The sequence below is a fragment of the Myxocyprinus asiaticus genome, chromosome 25 (assembly GCF_019703515.2).
Source record: "Myxocyprinus asiaticus isolate MX2 ecotype Aquarium Trade chromosome 25, UBuf_Myxa_2, whole genome shotgun sequence".
Classification (NCBI taxonomy): Eukaryota; Metazoa; Chordata; class Actinopteri; order Cypriniformes; family Catostomidae; genus Myxocyprinus; species Myxocyprinus asiaticus.
In genome coordinates, this window is record NC_059368.1 from 7977501 (window position 1) to 8005004 (window position 27504).

At 37.8% G+C, this 27504-nt stretch overlaps 1 protein-coding gene across 1 annotated transcript in view; it reads left to right on the forward strand.

Moving 5' to 3' along the window:
* The window catches only part of slc35f1 (solute carrier family 35 member F1), a 121064-nt gene that overhangs the window by 40941 nt on the left and 52619 nt on the right, over nucleotides 1–27504 (forward strand). Inside the window, exon 2 of the mRNA XM_051655174.1 lies at nucleotides 13515–13690. Within this exon, the coding sequence (XP_051511134.1) occupies nucleotides 13515–13690 (176 nt within the window). The remainder of the gene's footprint in view (nucleotides 1–13514; nucleotides 13691–27504) is intronic.

Consider the following 27504-nt stretch of genomic DNA (forward strand, 5'->3'; position numbering starts at 1 on the left):
AGGCTTGATGATTTGACTCCACTGCAAATTTCAGTGGGGAATGTTTGGCTTGCTTCATAGGCTACTGGATTGTAGGGCTGATATACCCTTGAAGATGAATGCTGGCAGTAAATGGCTTTAATAAGTCATTCATACCAACAAGGTGTTGAAGTTCATACTTCGAGGCTCTTTTGGGGCAGAATGCAGACTTTAGTTACTCTGGTTACCACAAGCTTATCCAGTTAAACTGTTTCTCAGCAATCATAGTTGCTTTGTGTGTCATTTAATCTCTTACATTTGTTAAAGGTACAGGAGAAAAGACATTTCGCTCACCCTCATGTTGTTCCAAAATCAAATGCTGCTGTTTTTTTTTTTCCAGTGGAACACAATAGACCTTATTCACAGCAGCGGCATCTTTTATTTTTGACAGGAATGACAACGAGGCTGTGAGGGACAGATATTTAGTCACTTCAATGGGTTGTACAGCAGTTTAAAGTGTTTTTGGATCATTGAATAAACATCTTTTAAAGAACATTCAGTAGACATAAAACTTAAGACAACATGAGTTGTGGAAAATCAGATGTGATCTAGGAACTTTTTACAGCTTTATACTGTTCGTGCCACTGAATAGATGTAAGTTTATCCCTCACAGCCTTGTTGTCATTCCCATTAAAAATCAAAGATGGCGCTAGTGTGAATAAGGTCTATAGGAAACATTTGAAGAGCCTTTATGCTTTAAGTAGTGCGTACAACTTTTGCACTATATTCCTGTGTGTTTTGATTGAACATAATGCATCAGCTGAAAATGCACAATGGAACAGACTGATCTCACAATGAAATGGGAAAGAGTATGTTGATTTTTCTTTAGCTGAAATCAGTCTGTGCTTACTGAAATTAAAAACGCTGAGTAAAAATGTAATGTTAGAGGCAAATTGCAACCTCCAAATCATGTTCGTCGTTGATTATATGAACACAATTACTTCCTGATTTCAACATGGGATCTGAACCCTGGTCTCCCACGCTGCTGACACAACGTGCTTCCAATCGTGCCACAAGGGAAGGAAACACACTGGGGAGCCAATGCAAAAATGTCTGATTGGAGATGGTGCTTGTCGATGTGTCAGCACAATACTGCCTATCCTAAATCAAAATGTAATATATCATCTCATCCCTAATCGCAATCTTCATTTAAACAATCTCTATATCAATTCTTAAATCCCAAGAATGATCTTTCGTTCTCTGCAACTTTTACTGCACAACCCTTCACTAAAATGAGAGGAAATCACTAGCATTAGCAACCAAATTTCGCACTATGCAACTAAAATGTATATATTTGGCAACTGGCTGGTAAATGTTAATATATCACTCACCAGTAATTGTGTAGTATAGTGGGGGATTATTCAGCAAGTCCTCTTTCGTTAAAATGCGCTCATCCACAGACGCTCTTTACAGAAATGCCGGTTTCGTTAAAGAGGCAGTACAGATTTTGGCACATGTTCAACAAATCAATGTAAATACTTGTAAATAGTACAAATTATGCAATTAAACAATAAACGTAACAAAAAACAAAAAATTAAATAGGGCTGAAACGGTTAGTCGTTGTTATCGACAACGTTGACAATAAATAAATTGTCGACAAAAGTTTTCGTTGTCGGATAGTCGTTTGATCTCACTTAACGTAACATGCAATCACATTAAACTCTAATATAAAACAATACATAATATTGTATACCTAATATAATATAATACAAAAATACAAAATAAGTAAATACAGAAGAACTCATTGTGGAATAAGCAGAGCCGGAGCTGCCGCTCCGCTGAAGCCAAATGCCCTGGTGTTATAGCTTTAATGCAGTTATATTTAATGCGTTATAGCTTTATTAAAGTTCAAATAATACGGATTCAGGTCATGTAACTACAAACTCTGAAACTGGCATTTCTCTGTGCGGTCAGCGCCTCTTCTATGAGTTCCACGAAATGTCCTGATCTAAGGAGGAAAGACTGAAACTGCACCCGGCTGATGCACACTCTGTTGCGGGACACGCGTCCCTCGAGCGCGCACGCTTAATGCAGCTAGATTATAACGTGATGGCTCGCGACTTATTGAATCATAACATGTGCCACTGTGCAGAGTTTTTTTTTGTGAGTTAAAGATGGATTGAAGTGAACAGTAATGTGAGAGAGGTAGACTTCGCCCCATTATACACTGCAACAAAATACATTTTTGATTTGTTTTTGTTTTCCATATAAATATATTAAACCCCTTTAAAACAACATACATTTTCTTTAGCAGCTATACTACAGAAGAAAAAATTGTTATCTGAGAATGTTAAATACATTAAAAATACAAATATTTTAAAATATCTAAAAATCCTTTTAAAAAGATGCATTCACCTGAGAAGCAGCATATAAGATATTTAGAGAATAGATCTTGAATATAAGGATATTCTGTCTTTACTGCACTCGCAGAAGTATAACCAAGTGAAAAAATTCACTTATATACAAAATACACTTATATTTAAGATATATTCTCTTAAAGCAAGTCTAAATATCTTATATGTTACTTCTCAAGTAGATGTATCTTGTTTTAAGGATTTTTAGACAATTTTAAATGGAAAGCAAAACAAAAACATTTGATAACTAGAGGATTCTTTGCAGTGAATTTCTTTACCGAATTAAAAAGTAAATTTTCATGGCTCCTCTCTGATAAAACTCATGTTTGGATGACAATTAAATCACGGGGGACAAGCGAGACTTTTTGTCAATCACATGACTGCAGTTGAGCTTGTTATATGGAAAATGAATTAATCCACAAACTGTGTCCTCTGTATTTGTGTTTAAATATGTTTGGAATTACGCTAAAGTGAAAATAAAATTTTTAAAGCATGAGGGAACCACACTGCAAAGTGCTGTGGACATTTACAGTGTACATTTTCACATGTGGAGCAAGCAAAATTCTTGCGTAGAGCAATTAAACGAATCAAGGAACTGTAGGGACAAGAATGTTTATCAACGCTGCCAAATAAATCTGTCAACGGGGGTACGCATGTTTCGTCACCCGCATTACCTCAGTTGTGCCGCTTGAGCGATGTAATTTTATTATTGTGAATTATTTAAAACATTTCTGTTACACAATCCTCCAACTTTCACAACTGTCCATTATCGCCAGAGCTGTTTCCGCATGCAGCGTAAATGTACGGCATTTAGCAGTGGTCAAAAAGGATTTCCAAAACGGCTTTTGGATTATAAACTCAGAGATGTGGATTCGGACGGTAATTAAATTACCATATGACCTTGGTGTTTGTCAAAAAACAGTAGGTAATTTGGCTGGGAATGTTCTCGCGGGAGGTGGGAGAAAAACACAGACATTTCGGATTCGGACGGCAATAAAATCACTGACTACCACCTTGTAAATGCTGGAATTAACTCACGTCCCCATGTAAAATAATTGCTGTCCGAATAGGGCTTAATACAACCTTTTATGTTGGGGCACAAGCTGAATAATCGGTTAAGAGCTAATGATTAATCGTTGCAATAATCGCTGAATAGTCGACTAATCATTCTAATAATCGTTAGATTAATCGATTATCAAAATAATAATTAGTAGCAGCCCTAATATGAAATATAATATGTTATTTATTGATTGAATACAAGGATTTGTTTATTTTTAAAATGCCAAAATATGACCAAAATGAGGAAAAACTAATAAAATATAATTAGTAATATTCATAATGTACCTACTGTAGTTAGAAGGTTCCCTGTATAATTAACAGCATTAGCTGGGAGACAATTTCATATGTTAGCAAAAGGAACATTATAACTGAAATATACCCATATGAACCGATATCGAATCAAAATCAGAATAGAATTCAATCGAGAACTTGTCAGAATCTGATAAAATTGGGAAATCTGTATCAATATCCAACCCTGCTTCAAGAGCATGAATGGAAAGTCAACTATAAATAAAAAAATGTTCTCGACATTTCTGTTGAATGGAAAATGTCCCTGAAAGTATAGGGCACACATTTGTCATACTTTGTCTTTGTCTTGTATAGCCCTGGAGTGGAACAAAACAATATACTTTTGTAGCAGAGGCCTTGGCTCATTGTGTCCTGAGCTCTACTTTCTGTTTGCATCAGCAGATAAATAGTTTACCTGTTGTTTTCCCTCTTCTGTCTGTCCTTATCATGATCATGTCTAGAAGGTAACCTTCCTACATCAATCTCACGGGACTCATACACTGCGTCAATTTGGAGACACACAGCAACGAGGAGCAAAATTGGCCAAAGCAAAAATGTATAGGGACGTGTCCCACCTGTCCCGCCTGTCCCACCCATAAATGATGCCTATATTTAAAAATAGTTTTTGATAAACATAGTCAATTGATGCACATAGACTAGTTAGACATACTGTACGCTGCCAGTTGGTTCTATAACACACAACTTGACTTGCTACCATTAAAACAGGGCTGTGTTTCCCAAAAGCATTGTAAGCTAGTTGAGAGCAGCGAAAGCAACATTAACAGAACACGCATGTGCAAATATCTTGATGTGAGAGGCTTACCTTCTAGACACGACCCCTTATCACAGCCCTGTCCTTGAGAAACACACTAGAATGCCACAAATACAACACAAATCCTTTCATTGATGCAGTAAATGCTGGACTGAGGTAAAGGAAAGGTTTCCCATTGTATGGAAAAAAGATGCAATGCAAGGCTGCCAGTCCTTAACATTCTGCATTATTTTCCATAGTAGACAGAAAGTCATACAGGATCAACATTATTTTACCTGGACAATAATGATGGAAATGTTCAACTGCTTTTTTTCTAGCCAAGACTTTAAGGTATGTGGCTATGAAAAAAATTGACCTACCCTGAGAAATATTCACTGAGTGAAAACTAGTCCTGGTTCCCCCTATATTTTTTAATCAAAGCAGGTACAAGTGAAGGACAGTAAAGCGTGTATGAGCTTAATATCATTTTCTTTTTGTCCTATTCACTCTTTCGACTCCATAATGAAAAAGAGCACCTTACAGGAGCTTCAAACCAAATTCATTTATACTCTTGCCCAGGTAATACCTCTTGGGGCAATGTTACATAGTCCAAAAGATCTTAAATACAACTGCCTTAGAGGAAAGCAAATTGGTTTCTATCAAAATGCAAATTTATACCTCTGTGATACTGGTGGGCACAGCGAGCACATGCATGTTGGTTTCTGACCTTTCCAAAACACACAAAAGGCCTCAATCATGTATAACATTTCAATATTTAATATCCGACGATAACTGATGAGTCTGTTCTTCAGGAGTTTGACACTGCCACTGTGATGTCAGATAATTGATACTGTAATATTTGCTACATGCAAAGCATTACAATACCAGTGTGTCATGTTTCTTTAAAGTTAACATTGAGTAATTTGAATATTATGGAATGTTGGACCATTTGTTTTTATATTTTAACATAATTGCAAAAGGAAATGTTAAAAAAGGGATGTCTGCATATTTATGGGCATGTAGTGCATATGCTCAAAGTGTTTTTTTATTTTATATTGTGTTGTCTTTTGTCTGCAGACTGTGATATTCCCTGCAAAAGCCCATAATCTTTGAGAAAATTTGAAAATGGCCACAAAAGCCCCTGGGATAGAGATGTGAGATGTAGAAGATCTGCTCTATCAGTTTAATACTGTTATCATGAAATTGGCCATTGCTCAGTTATCGGCACAACCGCTGAACTGCTGAGGAACTAATTGGATCTTAATTAATCTCATGAACGGTCTCATGAATGAAATCACAATTGTGTACTATCCCCATTTGATGACAAATTTGTGGTAACAGATGTTCTTGGTTTAACCTCAAGGTTTTTGTTATCATTTTTCCTTTGGAAAACCTAGTGGAGACGTGAAAATTTTCTTTTAAATTATTATTGATATTTCAAAGCCTTTTTTCACCCACCAAATTCAATGTAGGTTGCATAAAATTTGTGATATTTGTAAAAAAATATTTTTATCTTGAAAATATGTATGAATTATTTTTTTTTAAATTAATGACAAAGTTGTGTTCACTCTCATATATTCAAGGTAGGAAAGTATTTTAATACTTTTTACTTGATCGTTACACCACCTGACACATTTAAGTCATGATTTTTTTTTTTTTTTCTGTTTCAAATACTATCAATGTTTTTCACAAAAAAACAAAAAAAAAAAAACAACAACATGGACACAAAAATGTCATTTCTACATACTTGACACAAGTGTTTTAAATAAAAAATGTAAACATATTTCTAATTTTCATCAACCCGGACAACCTTATTTGTCAGTGGACCTATTGACACTCTCTAGATATTCAGTCGGGCATTGAAAAATCTTTATCGATCGACCACGTAGGTTACACTATTGAAAGTCATTTTTAAGGGGCTGGTCAGGTAGAAATAGCTTCTTTAGGTAAAAAATGCACATTAGACTTTTTTTAAAAATTTTTTTATCATAAACCATTTAATGTCTGCTAAATACCATTAAAAAGTATTAAGCAAAATTTTCCAAGTCTAAAAGCTGTTTTATTTGTCATTAATTTAAGCACTTGGCTCTAAGATTTCATCTGAATTGATGCAAGATTTTGTTGCAAGCAAATCTATTGAACTGTTAGTTAAGGTTTAATGTAGAATAATCAAGACATTTTCTAAGCTTCTGATTATATTTCTAAGTTATGTCTGCTTTTATTATCAAGCTGTCTCTAATCAAACTCATTTGGTATGCGCTGTGCGCACTGGGGAGTAGGAAGATGGTTTTTGAAGAGAGGGCAAGTCCCCTACTTTAAGCCAGGTTGATTGACAATTCATTCCCTCACCTGGTTCCACACGCCTGCTTTTCCCACCTTCACTTCAGCCCTTTTGATCTAGCCAGTTGGGCTGTCAAACACTTACACACATACCGTAACTATAATTAAACATGCCAGGTGACAACAGTAAAGAAGAATTCCATTGGTTGGTTTATACAAACCACCACCTGTAACTAAGCAAGTATAAAATGCCTACAAAGTTAAAATGCACTAACAACACAAATGATGGTAAAGTCAAAATATTAAATGACATGGATCAGTATTTACTGAGTAAACCATTATTTATTGAAAACATTTTTCCTGTGATTTGGAACAAAACTACAGGTCAAAAGATGTAACGATAGAAAGGCAGCAGCATCACTATTTTGTTTTTACTCAGAGATTAAGAAGTCTATTGAGAGTCAAAGTCCACCCCTATTGGGGGGTGGGGGGGGGGGTGGACTTTTGTTGTGTTGTGTTGTTTTTCCAAAGTTGGAGTGCCTATAACTCCAGAAGTATTAAAGATATTTTAACATTTTAAATTTAAAGGCCCTATATGGTTAAATCTCAAAGATATTGGCTCTCAATGTGGCTCCATCCAAAAATTAACAAGTATTCTTTCTCCTAATTTCAGTGGTAAAAAAACCAAATGTGGGTCACATGACATGAAGTTAGATTACTTGTCCAAACAAAACAAAGGTCTGAAGTAAAAAAAAAATTTTGAAACTTGAACTGTACCTTTATTTATTCAAATAAAAACAATAATGTCAAAGTCTTGAATTTTCTTGCCCTAAAAATATCTGGGCGTCAGAGACTGTAAATTGTAGATATCCCGAACTTGGTGGGATCAGCCAATCACCTAAAAGTCTTAAAGATCATGTGATTAATCACAAGAATTGGCACAGTTCCAAGCCATTCACTCGCGACTTTCCTGAGGTGTGACACTAAAGGCAACAGACCATTTGACAAAAAGCATCCATTTTACATTTTTTTAGAGCCCTCCAAAAAAGGGACACTGTTAAAACATATAGTATAATAATATATTTAAATATTTATATGTTGCTTGCAAAAAAATGCTTTTGTAACCATAATGGTATAGTTACCATAACTAGAGGCCCTTGTCTGTGCCACCCTGAAAATGCCAAATCAATGGAACTGTGCTGATAAATTACAGGAAGCTGGTTTGTTTATCACCATGACAGCTGGTGTGAATTTATCCTCACACATTTCAGCATAAATCAGACATGGTGGATGTAGCCGACAGCTTGAATGGCTTGCTTGTTGGGAGGTCACAGAGTTGACAGTCATAGGAACTGTTGATGAGACCATCACTTCAGAGCTGTGTCTATATACAATAAATATATGATTGGGTTAAGCTATAAAAATGTACTTTTTAAAATTAAGTGTTAATTGGTGGATAAGCACTTAAAGGCATGTTACGGTTGGTATGTGCCATGCTACTTCACATTCTTTGGGGGTGTGTGATTTTGTGCTGTGACCGACCTTGTATTTACTATAGAAAGAAAAGTGTATTCACAGAATATTGTAGAGCTGAATGTTTTCTCTTAAGGAGTTTGGTATTTCTTAAAGCCGAGATACCTATTGTGTCCTCAAAACGTTCATACCTTTCTCTTTTTGGACACTTATTTGTGTCTTTTCTTAAATGGACGGCGCCATCTTGAGTCATTTTGCGAGCTCCGACACAACATTGTAGTGTTTTGTTTGTTTTGTTTACAATTCTTATGTTTTTTGTCTTGGATATTGTCTGCCTTATTGTCTACGACTGACAAACACTTTTGGACATTGGTTCTGCAATTACACACCGTAAACCGGACTTCAAATTCCTCAATGCCGACCCGCTGTTTACAAACACACCAGCAGAGCCCTTTGTCTGGGCTGCCCGGCCATGGAAATGCAAAAGGAAAAGGGGAAACAGAGCTGGCGTTCTCATCAGAGTAAGACATTGGGCAAATCGACCCCCCGCTACCCAGTATTCTACTGGCAAATGTTCAGTCTCTGGACAACAAACTCTGCGAGCTGAGAGCGCGGATCTCTTTCCAATGAGAGACGAGGGACTGCTGCATTATCTGCCTAACAGAAACTTGGATGTCTGCTGAGATTCCAGACTCAGCCATTGAACCCGCGGGGTTCTCCGTGCACCGAGCGGACAGAGCGAAAGACCTCTCAGGTAAAAGCAGAGGTGATGGTGTATGTTTTATGATCAACAAATCCTGGTGTGATCAGAGGAACATACATTCTGTCAAGTCTTTCTGCTCTCCTGATCTGGAATTTCTCATGCTTCTGTGTCGACCATTCTGGCTACCGAGGGAATTCAGAGCGGTCATTATTACTGCTGTGTACATCCCGCCACAAGCCGACACAGACTGGGCACTCAAGGAACTGTGTGGGATTATAAGCAAGCAGGAAACCGCGCACCCTGAGGCCGCGTTCATTGTGACCGGGGACTTTAATAAAGCCAGTTTCAAATCAGTCGCACCAAAATACCACATTAGTTTTAACACACGAGGGGACCGGGTTTTGGACCATTGTTACTCTCCCTTCCGGGATGGCTACAAATCCCTCCCCTGCCCACCATTTGGCAAATCGGACCACTCTTCCATTCTGCTTCTGCCCGCATACAGGCAGAAATTGAAACAGGCTCAGCATTCAACACTATAGTGCCCTCCAAGCTTGATGAGAAACTCCGGGCTCTTGGCTTAAACAGCTCGCTGTGCAGCTGGATCCTGGACTTCCTGTCAAGCAGACACCAGGTGGTTAGAATAGGCAGCAACATCTCCTCATCACTGACCCTCAACACTGGAGCCCCGCAGGGCTGTGTTCTCAGCCCACTCCTGTATTTCCTGTACACACATGACTGTGTGGCAACACACAGCTCCAATGCCATCATTAAGTTTGCTGATGATACGACGGTGGTATGTCTGATCACTGACAATGATGAAACAGCCTACAGAGAGGAGGTGCACACTCTGACACACTGGTGTCAGAAGCACAACCTCTCCCTCAATGTCAGTAAGACAAAGGAGCTTGTGGTGGACTTCAGGAGAAGAGATGGAGAACACAGTCCCATCACCATCAATGGAGCACCAGTGGAGAGAGTCAGCAGCTTCAAGTTCCTGGGAGTCCACATCACTGAGGAACTCACATGGTCCATCCACAATGAAGCCATTGTGAAGAAGGCTCATCAGCACGTCTTCTTCCTGAGACGGCTGAGGAAGTTTGGAATGAACCGCCACATCCTCACACGGTTCTACACCAGCACTGTAGAGAGCATCCTGACTGGCTGCATCTCCGCCTTGTACGGCAATAGCACCGCCCACAACCGCAAAGTCCTGCAAAGGGTGGTGCGAACTGCCAGACACATCATCGGAGGTGAGCTTCCCTCCCTCCAGGACATATATACCAGATGGTGTGTGAAAAAAGCTCGGAGGATCATCAGAGACTCCAGCCACCCGAGCCATGGGCTGTTCTCACTGCTACCATCAGGCAGGCGGTATCGCAGCATCAGGACCTGCACCAGCCGACTACATGACAGCTTCTTCCCCCAAGCTATCAGACTTTTGAACTCTTGATCTCTCACTATCAATACATCAGCACTGCACTTTATTATTCTTATATCTCACACCTGACTGTCATAAATTACATTATTATTATATTATATTCTCTCTTAACAACACACTGGCAACTTACTATCAACCGACAGCCTGAATGTCAATACAGTACAATACAACCTACTGTACATTTTATATATACTATATATACTTTTTTATTGTATAATGTGTATTCTATATTGTGTGTATTGTATACTGTACATTGTATGTTATTATTTGTATATTGTGTAATGTGTAATTATGTGTATATTATATTTAAATTGTGTTATGTTAATCTGATGTTTATTGTAAACTGGTATATGTCTCATCACTTTCACGACTCTATGTTGCTCGGAACTGCACCCAAGAATTTCACACACTGTTGCACTTGTGTATATGGTTGTGTGACAATAAATGTGATTTGATTCCATTTGATTTTTGAGGAAATTTTTTCCAACCATTAGCACATAATACCCACAATAATGAACTAAAGGCTTGGCAAAGGCAACCACAAGTTTTGAATACAGTATTTGTAATTAGCAGATAAATTATTTGCAAAGATGTAAAAAAAGGTGCATTTTCACTTTGCCATACTTAAATATTGTATGGTTCTCAATACAGTTGAAGTCAGAAGTTTACATACACTTAGGTTGAAGTCATTAAAACTAATTTTTTAACCACCCCACAGATTTCATATTAGCAAACTATAGTTTTGGCAAGTCGTTTAGGACATCTACTTTGTGCATGACACATGGTAATTTTTCCAACAACTGTTTACTGACAGATTGTTTCACTTTTAATTGACTATATCACAATTCCAGTAGGTCAGAAGTTTACATACACTAAGTTAACTGTGCCTTTAAGCAGCTTCCAGAAAATGATGTCAAGCCTTTAGACAATTAGCCAATTAGCTTCTGAAAGGAGCTGTACTGAATTGGAGGACTACCTGTGGATGTATTTTAAGGCCTACCTTCAAACTCAGTGCCTCTTTGCTTGACATCATGGGAAAATCAAAAGAAATCAGTCAAGACCTCAGAAAAAAAAATTGTGGACCTCCACAAGTCTGGTTCATCCTTGGGAGCAATTTACAAATGCCTGAAGATACCACGTTCATCTGTACAATCAATAGTACGCAAGTATAAACACCATGGGACCACGGAGCCATCATACCACTCAGGAAGGAGAGAGATGAACGTAGTTTGGTGCGAAAAGTGCAAATCAATCCCAGAACAACAGCAAAGGACCTTGTGAAGATGCTGGAGGAAACAGACAGACACGTATCAATATCCACAGTAAAACGAGTCCTCTATCGACATAACCTGAAAGGCTGCACAGCAAGAAAGAAGCCACTGCTTTAAAACCGCCATAAAAAAGCCAGACTACAGTTTGCAAGTGCACATGGGGACAAAGATCTTACTTTCTGGAGAAATGTCCTCTGGTCTAATGAAACTAAAATGTAACTGTTGGCCATAATGACAAGCGGTATGTTTGGAGGAAAAAGGGTGAGGCTTGCAAGCCGAAGAACACCATCCAAACCGTGAAGCATGGGCGTGGCAGCATCATGTTGTGGGGGTGCTTTGCTGCAGGAGGGACTGGTGCACTTCGCAAAATAGATGGCATCCTGAGGAAGGAAAATTATGTGGATATATTGAAGCAACATCTCAAGACATCAGCCAGGAAGTTAAAGCTCGATCGCAAATGGGTCTTCCAAATGGACAGTGACCCCAAGCATACCTCCAAAGTTGTGGCAAAATGGCTTAAGGACAACAAAGTCAAGGTATTGGAGTGGCCATCACAAATCTTTTAGCGTTAAAGTTTTTACTGCTTAACAATGCAAGTTCTCGCATGAACATGCAACCATTGTGAACAAACTTCTCTTGTAGTGCTCATGAATGCATAACAGATGTCAAGATTTAAATTGAAAATTACTTAGACTTGTGCCATATCCTCACTAATCCATTTTTGTTTGAAAATGCATTTTCAGTTTCCTAACGTCATGTTTTTCCAAAGTATGCAGTAATGGAGAGCGTTTTCTAAATTTTCGGTTCAGGTTCCTAAATTAACACCTGCGAAGTGCAAAATGCAGGTAAATGTTCTATTTGGCTGGTGAATTTCGCAGTGTGGTGGGTGCTTTTTCCTTTCTATCAATGTCTGTTTAAGCTAAAGGAAATGTAACATGTTTCAGTTTTGTCCTCAAGGGGATGGCTGGATGTCCAAGTAAACTTTAATTACCCACCAGTGAACATACATCCTCTGGTAACCTAGTGATTTTTATAACGTTCGGTTCCGTTTACGGTTCTTGAATGGGTATTCTTCTGGCAATGTGGACAGAAAACTGGACTAAAAGTGTTTTTCAGTGTCACAACACCGCTACTAATTGTACAGCGTGAGACATAAAGTGTTGTCCAATTCCCAAACAAATGACTCTTGAGCAGGTTCCTTTGAATCTAAAGTGCGAGAGATAGTGTGCTACCAGTGTAATCCGATTCTCCAACAAATTACTCTTTTGAGCTGTTTTTTTTTTTTTTTTTTTAAACCAACAACTACAGCACTACCAGTATTCTCCCATTCCAGAATAAGACACACAAATCGCATGGACTGCTTTTATGATACTTTTGGATCCTTTTTTAGGCTTTAAAGTGAGTCACTATCAACTGCCATTACATTAAAAAGCTCGGCCACGATATTAATGAAAACATCTTTTGTGTTCCACATAAGAAAGTCATACAGGTTTGAAACAAAATGAGGGAGAGCACATTATTATTATTAATGTTTTTACATTTTCAGGATTAATTTTGTTTCATCCACATTGGGAATTAAGGATAATCACAAGCTAAATCTCTTTTAAAGACTGAAAATTATGCTTTGATTCATCATTTTTTTACACTTCCGCTCCTCTTCTAACTTAACAGACTTAAGGCATTTCTTGTAAGTGAATATAGTGAGTAACCGATGCCCACTGGTTTTTATGGTGCACGCTGGGTATTTTTAGGGAGCTACTGAAAGAATTTTAAGAATGGGACAGCCCTTGAAATGGCCAGTTTACTGACTAATTAAGTAGGAAGCTGATTGAGATGCACACTAATATGGTCCTGACTCTTGATCTTTCTTTCACAGGGAACTCCTGCTGACTCTGGCCCTGGGTCAGGTCTTATCGCTGCTCATCTGTGGAATCGGTTTGACCAGCAAGTACTTGGCGGATGATTACCATGCCAACACCCCCGTGTTCCAGAGCTTTCTCAACTACATCTTATTATTCCTCGTCTACACCACCACACTTGCAGTCAGACAAGGTAAGAGAAGCCTCCTTTAATAAAAACAGTGTCGAATGGAAACATAATGTGAGGTTATATTTGAGGCAAGGCAATGATTAAATCATAGGAACAAAGCTTTCTTTTACATCACGTGGATGGCTGTGTACCTGTGTGCCATTTACTTGGGGAAGTGATGGCACCAGGATGCACTGTGGGAAGACGACAAGCCGTTGGAGGGAGTGTGATGCTCTGGGCAATGTTCTGCCAGGAAACCCTGATTCCGGCCATTCATGTGGACGTCAATTTGACACGTTCTTACTACCTAAACATCGTTGCAGACCAGGTACACGCCTTCATGGCAATGGTATTCCCTGATGGCGGTGGCCTCATTCAGCAGGATAATGCGCCCTGCCACACTGCACACATTGTTTGGGAATGATTTGAGGAACATGATGAAGAGTTTAAGGTGTTACCCTGGCCTCCAAATTCCCCAGATCTCAATCCAATTGAGCATCTGTGGGATGTGCTGGACCAACAAGTCTGATCCACTGCGGCTCCACCTCACAACATACAGGACTCAAAGGATCTGCTGCTAATGTCTTGGTGCCAGTGTCTTGTAGAGTCCATGCCTCGGTGGGTCGGCGCTGTTTTGGTGGCACGCGGAGGACCAACAGTATATTAGGCAGGTGGTCATAATGTTTTGGCTCATTAGGGTATATATATATATATATATATATATATATATATATATATATATATATACATACACTACTGTTCAAAAATTTGGGGTCACTTGCCTGAAATGTTTCTCATGATCTTAAAAACCTTTTGATCTGAAGGCATATGCTTAAATGTTTGAAATTAGTTTTGTAGACAAAAATATAATTGTACATATAAATATAAATTTAATTACAAAACTAAAATTTACATTTCTGTAAAATCTAGGCAAAGTGTAGCCACTTTAAAGATGCTAAAATATAACACAGTTTTGATTTATTTTGGATTTTTTTAGTCACAACATAATTCCCATGTTTCCATTTCTATTATTCCATAGTTTTGATGACTTTACTATTATTCTAAATGTGAAAAACAATAAAATAATATATATATATATATATATATATATATGTAATAAAGAATGAGTAAGTGTTTCAAAACTTTTGACTGGTAGTGTATATATATGTGTGTATACACACACACACACACACACACACACACACACACACACATTGTATATAAGATAGATAGATAGCCATTGGGTAGACACGTCCAAGCAGCGCCTGCCAAATTGGCCCACTCATTTTGTTCTACCCCAATGACCAAAGAGTTATTTTTGATGCCTTGGTAAACATAGCCACACGCTACCAAAAGCGTGGCAGGCAATGTGTGTTTTCAGGATAATGTGAGGGCAATGTGAGCAGCTGCCTGTCAACCGGCCTGTGTCTATGGGCTCTAGCCAAACAGTGATCTTCATCTTTTACAGTCAGACAGTGTAGAAGCTGTCATCTTACACTAGCTTTGGGAAAGTGAAACTTCCTCTCCTCATTTCTCTTTTCTTTTCACCACAACTCTGTACCTTGTAGCTGTTGTGGCCCTTGCGCTCTTTTTAAATTGGATTCAAACTGTGGAGCGGAGTTGCCAGGTCTGCTCGACAAAGCAATTAAACTAGCACAAAACCTGCCAAATCACCATTAAAACCAGCCCAATATGGGAACTCAAAATATGCCACAGAGTCCCTATGCTTTTTCACATTTGTTTTCACTTGCAGGTCTGCTGTTTGGTGTAAGTAGCAGTAATAAACATTTGCAGAGTTGGAAAACATCAAGTTCACAAAAAAATAATCAGGTCTAACACAGCCTAAATGTTTGTGTCCCCCCACATAATGGGGATTTTGCCTGTCCTACCTCGGAAGTCTTGATCTTTTTCCAACAATTAAAATCATAGAACAGGTCATAGTTTTTATATGTTTTTTAAATTGGTAATCAGTTGAATGAGTTTTAATTGTAGTAAAAAAAAAAACTGTATGGAACATTCCTTGAAAGTATGGCACCCAAGAAGTAACATGATTTAGACCTTTTGGACAGCTTGATGGAATGACAAGTAAATAATCTAATTTCATTTTGTAAATTCTTAAACAAATTTTGTGTTGAATGCATTTGTCAAGCTCAACCATTCAACCCTGTTACCAAAGTTTAAATAAATATATGAATAAATAAATGAAACAATAAAAAAATTGTGAAATAAAAAAGTATCAAACAGTTTTTTTTTTCTTCTTTACTTCATGGGAAGTTTATCAATAACTACAAACCAATATTTTCTAAACTAACTATCCCATAAAGAGTGATTTCAACCCTGTTACGCTTTTCTTTTTTAGTTTATACATTTTGTATGTTGTTTAATTTTAATTTTTATATTTTTTATTATTTTTATGTTTATTGCTAGAAAAGAACAATCACTTAAATCAGACTTTTAAACTTTCTTTAGACATGTATGGCTTAAAGTTTGGTAACAGGGTTGAATGGTTGAGCTTGACAGATGCATTCAAATACTGCAAACCTCATTAAAAATGAAAGGTTCATGTAATATTTACTTTAGACCACCTAAGGTTGACTGTAAACATTTTCTGAATGTGAAGCACCTCCTTTCACTGACCACCTCTTGAAAAAAAACAAAAAAACAACAAAAAAAAAAAACTTTTAAAAAGTGTTTGAAACCCTATTTTGTACCCTGCTCGTGGAAAGCACCATCTGTCTATTTTGCTCTCTCACTTACAGTCCGAATGTGATTCCCTGTACTAATGCGGCTAGGCAGTTATTAATTACCCAGGGCTAATGCTGATGGCTGACAGAAATGTTTCAAGCAACAGTGTTTTGCGGCACCATGCTTTATTAAGCCTGATTCATATTATGGCAATTCCAGAACACTGCGCTCCACCGATAAGACGCAATATTAAATACACATCGTCTGACTTTCAATAAATTATGAAAGCTTTCAGTTGCTAGATCCAGCCAAATGACCTCTGAGGAACCTTTGAAAATAGGCCAACACTACCGTTTATGATCCCAATGGACCTTACTCAGGGTAGGCGCAAATTTTGTATTTGACGTTAATGAAAATTAGGCTGTGAAGGCTGCTCAAGGTTGTACTGTCTTGAGTCACATTTTCACAACCCATGATTTCTGGAGTTTTTTTGTTCACTGAAAATTTTTGCTAAAGCCGCATTTTCAAAGTTTCATTGACTGAACGATCTTCCATGCTGAAAAAAATAGCTTAACCTAGCTTAAAGAGGTTAGCTGGTCTCCAAGCCTGGCCGAGCTAGTTAGGCTGGTCTGTTTTGATGGTTTTAGAGGGGTTGGGGCTTTATCAACTGGTCAGGGACCCTAAACCCTAACGTTGTCATTATGGAAAAATCAAGTTGTTTTAATTAGACATTACTTGAAATGTCAAGTTTTAGGCGTATAACTCAAATATATATTTTCCTTGAACTAATTTATCTTAAAAAATCTAAAGACTTAAAAAAGTGTTAATAACTTAATATATTAAGTGAAAAATGTATGCTATGAGGAATACTCATAATCCCTTGAGCTTGAATTATTTAGTTGTTTCCTTGGTCACAGGAAATTTATGGGGGCATTTACTGTAAATAGTTTTACTTAAGAGTTTATAGAGGTTTTAGCTCTTTTGAAGTATTATTTATGTTGTTTTGTTGCAAATAGTTGTTTTGTGTGGTGTCACCACATTAGGGTGATATGTGTCTTATTTGGTCAAGTTGGACCATGTTAACTCTAGCTCAGTTCTCTTTATGCATGTACAGCTGAAGTACAGGTATATATGCATTTCTGTTTAGAATTAAGTCTATTTAATGATTGATATTTAATGAATCAGTTCAATTCTTCTTTATTTGAGCTGTGGTATTGTATAGTCTATATTTGAGTCAATTCAGTGAAAATTATTAAGTAGACTGTGAGGAGGAGGAGGGCGTGGCCAGGCCGTGATGGAGCATGGCCGGTGCTGAATCAGCTGATTAGTAGGAAAGCGAGATAAAGGGCAGCTGGAGACGCCGGTTCGAGAGAGAGGTGCACACGGCCGCATTGCACATGTGTCTGTGTTTGTTTACGTTTGTTTTAAGTTGAGTTTCTTATTAAAACTTTGTTTACTGTTCAGCCGGTTCCCGCCTCCTCCTTGCCCATCCCTATACTGTTACATTGGTGCCGAAAACGGGTAGGGAGGAGGGATGCACTGGTCGCGAAGTCCTCGCCACTGCCATTCGCCAGGGGAGCAGCTGCGGCCGTCTGCCTGGGGACGGAGGGATCTCTGCTGGCCGCCGAGAGCCGGAGGAACCACGGCCCTCTGCCGAGAAGGGGAGGAGCGGTTCCGTCCGCCAGGGGCCGGGGGAGGAGCGAGCTGGCGTCCGCCAGAGTACGGAGGAGCCGTTGAAGACCGGGCGACAGCACGTCCGGGAGCTGGCGAGCAAGTTCTTCTCTCTCTCTCCTCTCTCTCTGTGTGTGTGTCTCTCCACTCGCTCTTTCCCTCTCCCCACGCCTCCCCTCGTCTCTCCCCCAGGTTCGCAGGAGGCGGGGTGAATCACAGGCTGACAGAAAGGCCGGAAGGGCAGCGTCTCCCCTCCGGAGTTTGTCAGACCGGTGGCGCCCCGGCCTGAATCGGACGGGGGAGGAGTGAGATGAGGAGGAGGGTGTGGCCGGGCCATGATGGAGCACTGGCCGGCACTGAATCAGCTGATCAGCAGGACAGCGAGATAAAGGGCAGCCGGATATGCCGGTTTGAGAGAGAGAGAGAGAGAAGCACGCGGCCACGTTGCATATGTGTCTGTGTTTGTTTACGTTTGTTTTATGTTGAGTTTCTCGTTAAAACTTTGTTTACTGTTCAGCTGGTTCCCGCTGCTACATAGACACATAGACATAGACTGTTACATAGACACAACAATATTTAAAAAGCAAATCTGAGTTAAGCCTATCTGCATCTAGTTATCTACCTTAACAGTTAAAGCTACACTATGTAACTTTTGGCCCTCTAGCAGTTGAAGCATAAAACTGCAAGTTACTTGCGGAGGAACACTTTACGTCAGTTGTGATTCAGCACTGCTCTTCTGCTCGGATTAATTTCATGGTTTGAGGACGTGGAGTTTACCTGCAGAGCGGATTCATAATGAGCTATTTTCATGTTGATATTATGTTATTCGCTTAAACATTTATAGCCGATATTACTTTGAGGAAGATAAACAATACTCTTAGTTATTTAATATGATTACAAAAGTGTTTTATCCATTACACTATACATATTAATGTTTGTATTGTACTACACTAGGGTTGCACGGTTTACCGGTACTAACGAAGTATCGCAATACCAAAAAATTAAAACGGTACTATATCATCTTTTTGCTAATTTCAGTACCATATTACAGCATGCTGTAATTAGCAAAATGATATGAGATGTGATGGTTTTGAAATGAAATCAATGAAAATTTTAAAATAAAATAAAAATCCACTGGATATGGCCAAGTATGATCATTAAACAGCAGAAGGATGTCATTTAATTAAATATTATACAGTCACATGCGCTGCATGCTACAGAATGAACGAGGTGCCGCTCTGCTCTCTGTCATCTGCTTCACACACATGCGCGCGCCTGGGCACGCATGCTCACAAACTCACACAAACTCAACACACACTGCTGGTGCTTAATTTTCATGCAGTGTGTTTAGAGTGTAAACTGCTATTGACACTTAAATGAACTCCTTGAATGCAGCTTTGAGATTTCACCTCGAGAGTCACGACGGGATTATCTCAGCATTAATGGGAAGCTTGATTTTAAAGTAGTACATTACTGTGCAATGAAATTGGTACATTGTAAACAACTTGAGATGATACATTCAAGGGGATCTTTTTAAAGGAAAGAAATGGCAAGTCTGTACACTGATTTATTGCTCAAAAAATACTACAGTATATTGACTTACACTTACTTACAATGTTTAAACCATTTAGTCTTCATCAGGCAAAAAATAAATAACTGAAAATAATAAGAATTCAAATTGTGCATTTCTGTGACTGAGTAAAAAAAAAGCCCCCAAAAAACAGCGGGACACACATACTTAGAGACACACACATTTGGAATCTCGAAACTGCAGCAATGTTATAAAATAATCCGAAATTATGAATATTAGTAAACATGTAACAGAAACTTCTCCGGAATAAAACGAAACTTATAAACGTATTGCGATCGGTACACATTTGATCAATTAAAGCATAACAACCCTACCAGAAAACATACCCACGGATTACAGCTGGTAAACAACAGTTAAAAAAAGGAAAGTGATTTCACGCCACTACTGAACAGCTGTTGCACTCACTTCCCGCTTCCCCTACACTCACGCCAGTCGCACAACAGCCGGACCTTCTTTCTGAGATTACGGACATGATGTAACCACACAAGGACGAATGACATATGCCTGCGATTTCGCGCCAAATCCGTCCCGACAGATCTAAATAAAAATGTCTGTTGTAGACTTGCCGAAGTGAATCGGGGTAAAGCAAAAACATGATTTGGAAGACGGGTTGTTGGTTTACTCGCTTATTAATGAAATTTTGTTCATTTATAACAAAAAATCTTACATAGTGTAGCTTTAAGTTAATTCTGTTTAACACCCAAAGTATGTGAACTTACAAGTTTTAGAGACACCATTACTCAATTCAGTTAAGGGTACAAGTTTACTCAGTCAGTCGAGTAAAGTCAACTTATTAGGGTTTTCAGTGTGGCTGACCATCTACTGTAAACCAGTTAAGAACCAGCTTTTCCACACTGGGAGACCAGTTAGACCAGCTTAAACCAGCTAAGACCAGTAAGTTATTTTTTTCCAGCAGGTTTCTTCTTTGCCCCAAAACCTCATTTTCATTCACATCAAATTAAATGTGCCATCTGCTCTATGGTCCGTGGACACACGTTGTGTATAAGAATTGTGTTTAAAAGAATAGTGTTTTTGTTGGCACTTATTTCATTGTGTAAAGACATATACAGTAGTTACCATCCTGTATCAAGTACACTCTATTAGTATCAAGTTTGCAGATATTTCAAGATTAAAATGAAAGTATAGCCTTTCAGAATGTCCCATTTACCCAGAGAACACAAACCAAATCAGAACTGCTCTTGTTCCAAGAAGACCATGTCTAGGCAGCATATGGCTTTCAGGAATAGAAAACAATCTGAAATGTGTGCCAGAATTTCTCTTACCAATCTGTCAGCTTTGGGCTATGGTTGCCAAGTGGATGCTGGCAAAGAGAAACAAGTATATGGCAATAACGGTCATAATCACAAAAAAGCTGAAAACAGTTGCCACGTGGGAAGTGGTAGGAAAATAGAGAGAATCGTATGAAAGCCATTTTTTTCATTACTGTCTTCTTCTGTGTTTAGACCTCAGACCAGACCAGAAGTTAACTGGAATTTGCGACCCTGTCCCAAATACCGCCATCAGCCCTTGTGGTCCTCCGTTGAGTCTGCACTTTGGTGATGTCAGAGACGTGAACTCAAGTCTGAAACTTGAGTCGCAATTGAGTAGCAAAAAATTCAATATTAATACTAGACTTATAAACAATTGACTTAGAAATTAGACATTTTTGTGCAAGACAAGTCTTTATGTCTCAGAGGAGAATAATATTCTCTTATATTTTTACCCTGGAATAGTTCACCCAAAATTATAATTTTCACCTCATTTACTTACCCTAATGCCATCTCAAACTCAAATGACCTTCTTTATTCTGTGGAGTACAAACAAAGATATTTTGATGGAGACATGTGGTGAACAATGTCTACACTTCATCACGCTTGTACAGTGCTCTGTGTGTGTTCAAGCGGGAGGAAGTGTAAGCAACGTTTATATCATGATCGCACCTAGGATGCTGAAGTGAATATTTCCATATAATGCAAGTCAATGGGGTCAAACCTTTGAAGCTTGCGAGCGAATACAAATGCGTTTGACGCATGCATGCCCACTACAATTCCTTTGTGATACTCTTTTAGTAGAGCCAATGGCTGGCACATGTGCCGATGATGCGCACAGAGGATGACCGCATCCACAAGTCAAGAAAATCTGGCCGGTGCACAGAGCAATCAGCAACGTGGATGCACCAAGTATACTTTGCCGTTTAAACAGACTTTAAGATTTAAGATTTGCTTTAGACTTGAGACATAACAAACTCGAACTTGAAAAATTTGAGACTTGACTTGGACTCAGACTTGTAAGACTGGACACTTTACTTATACTTGAGACTTGATTTGCACTCCCTATGGATCTCAGAGACTTGTGATTATGTCTGGGTAACATAATACTTTATTTAATATTGGGCAGCAATTGTTTGCTGTGAAGTCCACACCAGTGTGGTTTTGGCAAAAGGGCAAATCGCAGCCCATAAGGGGATGCTTTTGAGCACTCTTCTGAATCATTAAATGACTAATGGGACACCATATGGTTTCATGGACGTCATAAACACGTGTGAGCCACAAGACTGCAAGTCCACATCAAGTGTGCTATTTGGGATGGTGCCCACTGCAGGTGTGGAGCTCTATTTACTTGATATTTGGCCTTGACTGTGGAGGTAAGACAATACAAAGCCACACCCTCACCCACAGTTATCACAGTCATAATCTGACAATAGAGGATGCTTGTACAATTTGTACTACAGTTGTTACTCTCCCCTACAGAGCTGCGTTCAAAAACCTAATTAGTCGTTGTAATGTGATAACACTAATATTGATTTTACACTGCTGAGATTTGTTTTTATGCTTATTTCTACACACATCTAAAGACCTGGCATTGGGAACCTTTTGCTGATTTTAGGGATTGTTATTTTGGGAATGTTTCAGAGCTTGATTTTCTGCTGGATTGCTACAGCAAAATGAGTCCATCTTCTCTGTCTTTTCAAAGTTTGTCTTCTAAAAATATACTGTACATTTACCAAAAAATTAAAAATGACTTGATCAACATTTATAAGGGTTTTGAATCTCAAAATGATTTTTTTTTACCATTATGATGCTTGATGGAAATTATATTGATTTTGTTGGCATGAGTTAGCATTTTTCAAAGTAAGTTTTTATGTTAGGGATGAGTTCCTCTGAAGGGCTCAGCTGTTATATGTGATATGTTTTGTTTCAAATGATTCACGGTGTGACTACTCGCATAGGCCATATTTCAAGACCAATGCCTGGAGTTTGTGTAGCAGAAATCTGCAAGATATTGGATTATCATTACCTGTTATAAACAAGCAAAGATAGTTCAGATCTTCAGCAGTTAAAACCATATTGTTGATTACCATTGTAAGGTTGGGCAGTTTCATGCAAGTTTTAGCTTGTCACCCATCCATTGCTGCACTGGTCTGCAACATAAACCAGTTTAACCAGCTTTAGGGTTCCTCCTTTAGGGTTTTGACCTTTGACCTCCAGTTATTTGTGGATAATTGCTGAAACCGTATTGTAATTGTAAGGATTATTTTAGGGGTTCAAGCACAAAGTGCTAAAACCCTATTGGAAAACTAAAAACGATCGTGCAGACCAAACCGTAAGGCCTAGAGACATGAAACTTGGGGGAATGGTAGTACTCCAGCAGGTTACAGAGGTGCATAGACTCGCCCTAATAGGGGGAGCTACACTGAACAAAACAAGAAAGTCAATTTTTTTTGCCATATTGGATTTTTTTGCAAATTAGTCCTAGGCTTTTTGCCCGATCTAAACCAAACTAGTGCAGAAAGATTCTCTAGAGTCTCACTATCAATAATGAGCAAACACATTTAAAACTTTTGATTCAACATCAGGACTGCATGCCAAAATGTAAGAAGTGGGCGTGGCCACTTTTCCTTAAATGGCTGTAACTCTTGAATGGAATGAGATACTTTCACCAAATTTGGAACACTAATTTACAAGGTCAATATAAGGACACATGAAAAAATTGCTCCTTGGCCACTTGGTGGCGCTATACCAGAGAGAAACATAAAAATAGCACTAACTATGGAACCGTTGGTCCAATCGACTTTTTTGCAAGGATGCAAGGCATTGCTGCAACGTGTCGACTCTGTCATGCTCTCCCCATGGACAGATATTAAATACAATGTGTCCACACCATGATGGTGTGTGCATGTTTCCTCTTCAGTCACTGTGAAGCAAGAATAAGCTATTCACGGCCACACACACACATTTTTAAATACTACACATGGAGTACCTGGATGACCTACTACATTCGCTTAAATGAGCAGCATACATCCACAGGGTTCCAGCGGATCCTTAAAAAGTCTTAAAATGTCTTAAATTCAGTTTTCCAAAATTTAAGGTCATAAAAACTCTTAAATGATACAACAAAAGTCTTCATTTTTATTTAATGAGGTCTTAAATTTGGGGGCAGAAAGATAGGAATCATGGTATGACCTAATGTGCCAAACTTTTTTGTGCCAAAATTACCAAACTTAAAAATAATACGAATTAAATAAATGCATGCACGTCCTTCAGAGTGAAAACACGGCACTGTATTTTCTCCAAGCACGTGGGGGCTTGTGTGTGTTTTCAGCTGTTGCAGAGCAGTTCACAATCATTAATCCATATCGGAAATTTATGAAAAGCTATCACTAAAAATCCCAACTGTTGATGATAATGTAGTGTCACCAATAAAGTGCATATGGAATTTAATTAAATTTGGACTCCTGTAGCCTCTGTCTGGCCCTCCCCATCACAGGAAGGAAAGACTAAGAACATTTAATATAGGCTACCAATAAAAAAATTAAAAAACTATTGGCAGACTAGCTGGCTTTCTTTCAACACATTATCGAATCAGCACAATCCAATATCGGACAACCTCTAATTTGTATTTGTTTATATAATGGTACATAAACCAATTTTAATGTGATATATATGTGGGAAAATATGTCTTGAGTATTTATACTTGCATATAGCCTACTCTGTTTTACTGATAAGCGTAAGGCCATGTTGAATGTGTGCCCCTGCCTATTTAAGTAAGAGTCTGTGATTTATGATTTATTTTGAGATTGTGTTGGTTTGTTTTGGTATGGGGATACGGCAATAATTTTATTTGTTCAGGTCTTGAAAAAGGTCTTAAAAAGTCTTACATTTGATTTTAAAATCTCTGCAGCAACCCTGATCCAGAGCACACTGTGACATTTTTAAAGACATTTTTATAATAACTATTTATTTCTAGGATGATAACTGGACACCATTCACTCAATTAAAAATGCTAATTTGAAATGTTTATCGATGCATACTGCATACTAGTAGACATACAAGTATATACTATGGAGTATTCCTTAAACTAGTATTACATTCTGAACGCACAGCTTTTGTACAAATAGTGGATATTTTGTCAGTGGGTGCTTTTAAGTCATTCTAGAATTGCTGATATAGGCCTGCAAAGAGGACATGGTAGTCTTTTGAACCAATTATTAGCAGTTCTTTTGTAACTGGAGAATTCTAACATATTAATTAGTCTCTGGAAGGGATCATTTACTCTCATGAGTGTCCATGCTAGTTCTGTAAGGCTTTTAGTAATTGCCACAGTGAATGTGGATGTGCTGTGGGGTGGATTGCAGCATTATTTATTGATTTAATGGCTGATTTTATCGTAAATGCTTCATGCTCTCTTGAGTCTGCTTTGTTTTGACTAATGCCATGTGTGTACATGCCATTACCTCAGGGCTTTGGGGTTTACTGTCGGCTCTTAACAACATCAGATGATCACCTCAAACCACTGATTTCCTCTACTGATTGGTTGTTTGAATGGGCCTAATGACTATCATCTTCTCATTTAGGTGGCACTTTTATGTAAAAGGTCTCACAGAACACTTATAACAGAGACACTTCTCCATGATGTAACCCAGGGTTTAATTCAGTTTAATTTTTTTTATTTTGATGTCCTCATTTAACTTATTTCATGAAAATTTCCATAACAATGTAATTTCCACCACATTTCAAATTATAAATTGTGTTTTATAGCATTCTGTGGTAGAAACGAAGGTGATAGAAACATATAAATAAAAGTGATTTGAACACTTTTGGAATAAAATGTCAGACACCTATTTCATGCGAAGGCTACTTTCATAGCTAGTATTTTATGTATCCCAAATACACACAATTAAAGGTTGTTTTCACATAATTTGATAAAATTGCACTTTTGGTTGGAAATGATGTACAAAATGATGTAATATATATCAGAGGTCTACCGATAACTAAGGTGGCTGGAAAGGACGATAACCATTTAATCGGCTGATAGTTTTTAAAATAGATTTATATAATGTCAAAAATTTTGCTTATTCTTTCCATAATATGAATGGCACAGACATGAATCCAAAATCAATAAAATCCCAGATGCATTTTATTGTTCAAAATCCCAATAATAACCAGAAAAAAATGAAGATGTAGTGTATAATACAGGATTTTTAAGTATAAAAAAGCCGTCCAAAAAAGGGTGGAGTCTTATTTTGAAATTATGTAAAAACTATCAGCAACTTTCGGCATAGATTTTTGCAGATAACTGATAGTTTCAAAAAGCAACTATTGGCACCGATTAATCGGTAAAACCGATATACTGGTCTGGTCCTCTAATATATACCGTATATATATATATATATATATATATATATATATATATATTAATAATAAGATAGTAAGAATAAGTTAGAGTTGCCTTGATTTTTATTTCTCTCATATCTTATCTCAAGCATGTGTTTTACGGACACTGTTGTCTCCTTGGAAATCAAGTGCTCTAACTTTTTATGACATTAACTTTATTAGTTTTCCGTTATAAACATTATTATTAATTACTAACATTATTAGTTGCAAAATTTGCTCACGGAAATTATGCCATACCTGAAGGACAGTCAGTGTTTGTATAAAAATTAATATTAGGCTACTCATTTTCACAAACTAAATATCAAAATGGTTTAAATTTGACTGTTTTGATTGTCATAGTTTTTAAAATGTAATTTTTTATTTTTCTTTTTCTTTTTTTTTTTTCTTTTTTTTAAGAATAAGTTTGGATCAGGGTCAAGGGCAAAACAATAAAATCTGCACATTTAAAAACATTTTTAAAATTAGCAAAAATACATTATGAAGAAAAAAATTTTCCAGAACATTTAAGTTAAACATTTTAAAAATATAAAATCTGTTAGTTTTAATAAATATCAACCCTTTGCACATAAAAGCGCCTCAAACTGAAGACTCTGCTTGGCTCGGCTCTCGGCTCTTAAAATTTTCATATCTACAAATGTGAGACTTCCCTCTAGCAGCTCTTATTCACAAGTCTTTTAAGACATGCATGCTCCACGGCTTCCAGCGTGAAGCAGGACCACACAAGACGCAAGATCCATCTTTAGACGCTCTGGTAACATGGTGGAATTTGTCAGTGCTCTCTGAAGATGGGATTATTATATGTTCTCTAATGACCTGTCTTTAAAGGGATAGTTCACACAAAATTCTCTCATCATTTACTTACCCTCATGCCATCCCTGATGTGTAGACTTTCTTTCTTCTGCAGAACACAAACAATGATTTTTAGAAGAATATCTCAGTTTTGTAGGACCGTACAATACAAGTGAATGGTGACCAGAACTCAGAAGGTCCAAAAGGACATAAAGACAGCATAAAAGTAATCCATAAGACTCCAGTGGTTAAATCCATGTCATCTGCAGTGATATCATAGGTGAGAAACAGATCAATATTTAAGTTCTTTTTTTACTATAAATCTCCACCTTTTACCAGCCCCAACCAGTAGGTGGCTGAATGTGAAAGCGAAAGTCACTGCCACACCAGAATGTGAAAATGAATGTAAAATTGTAGATTTACATTAA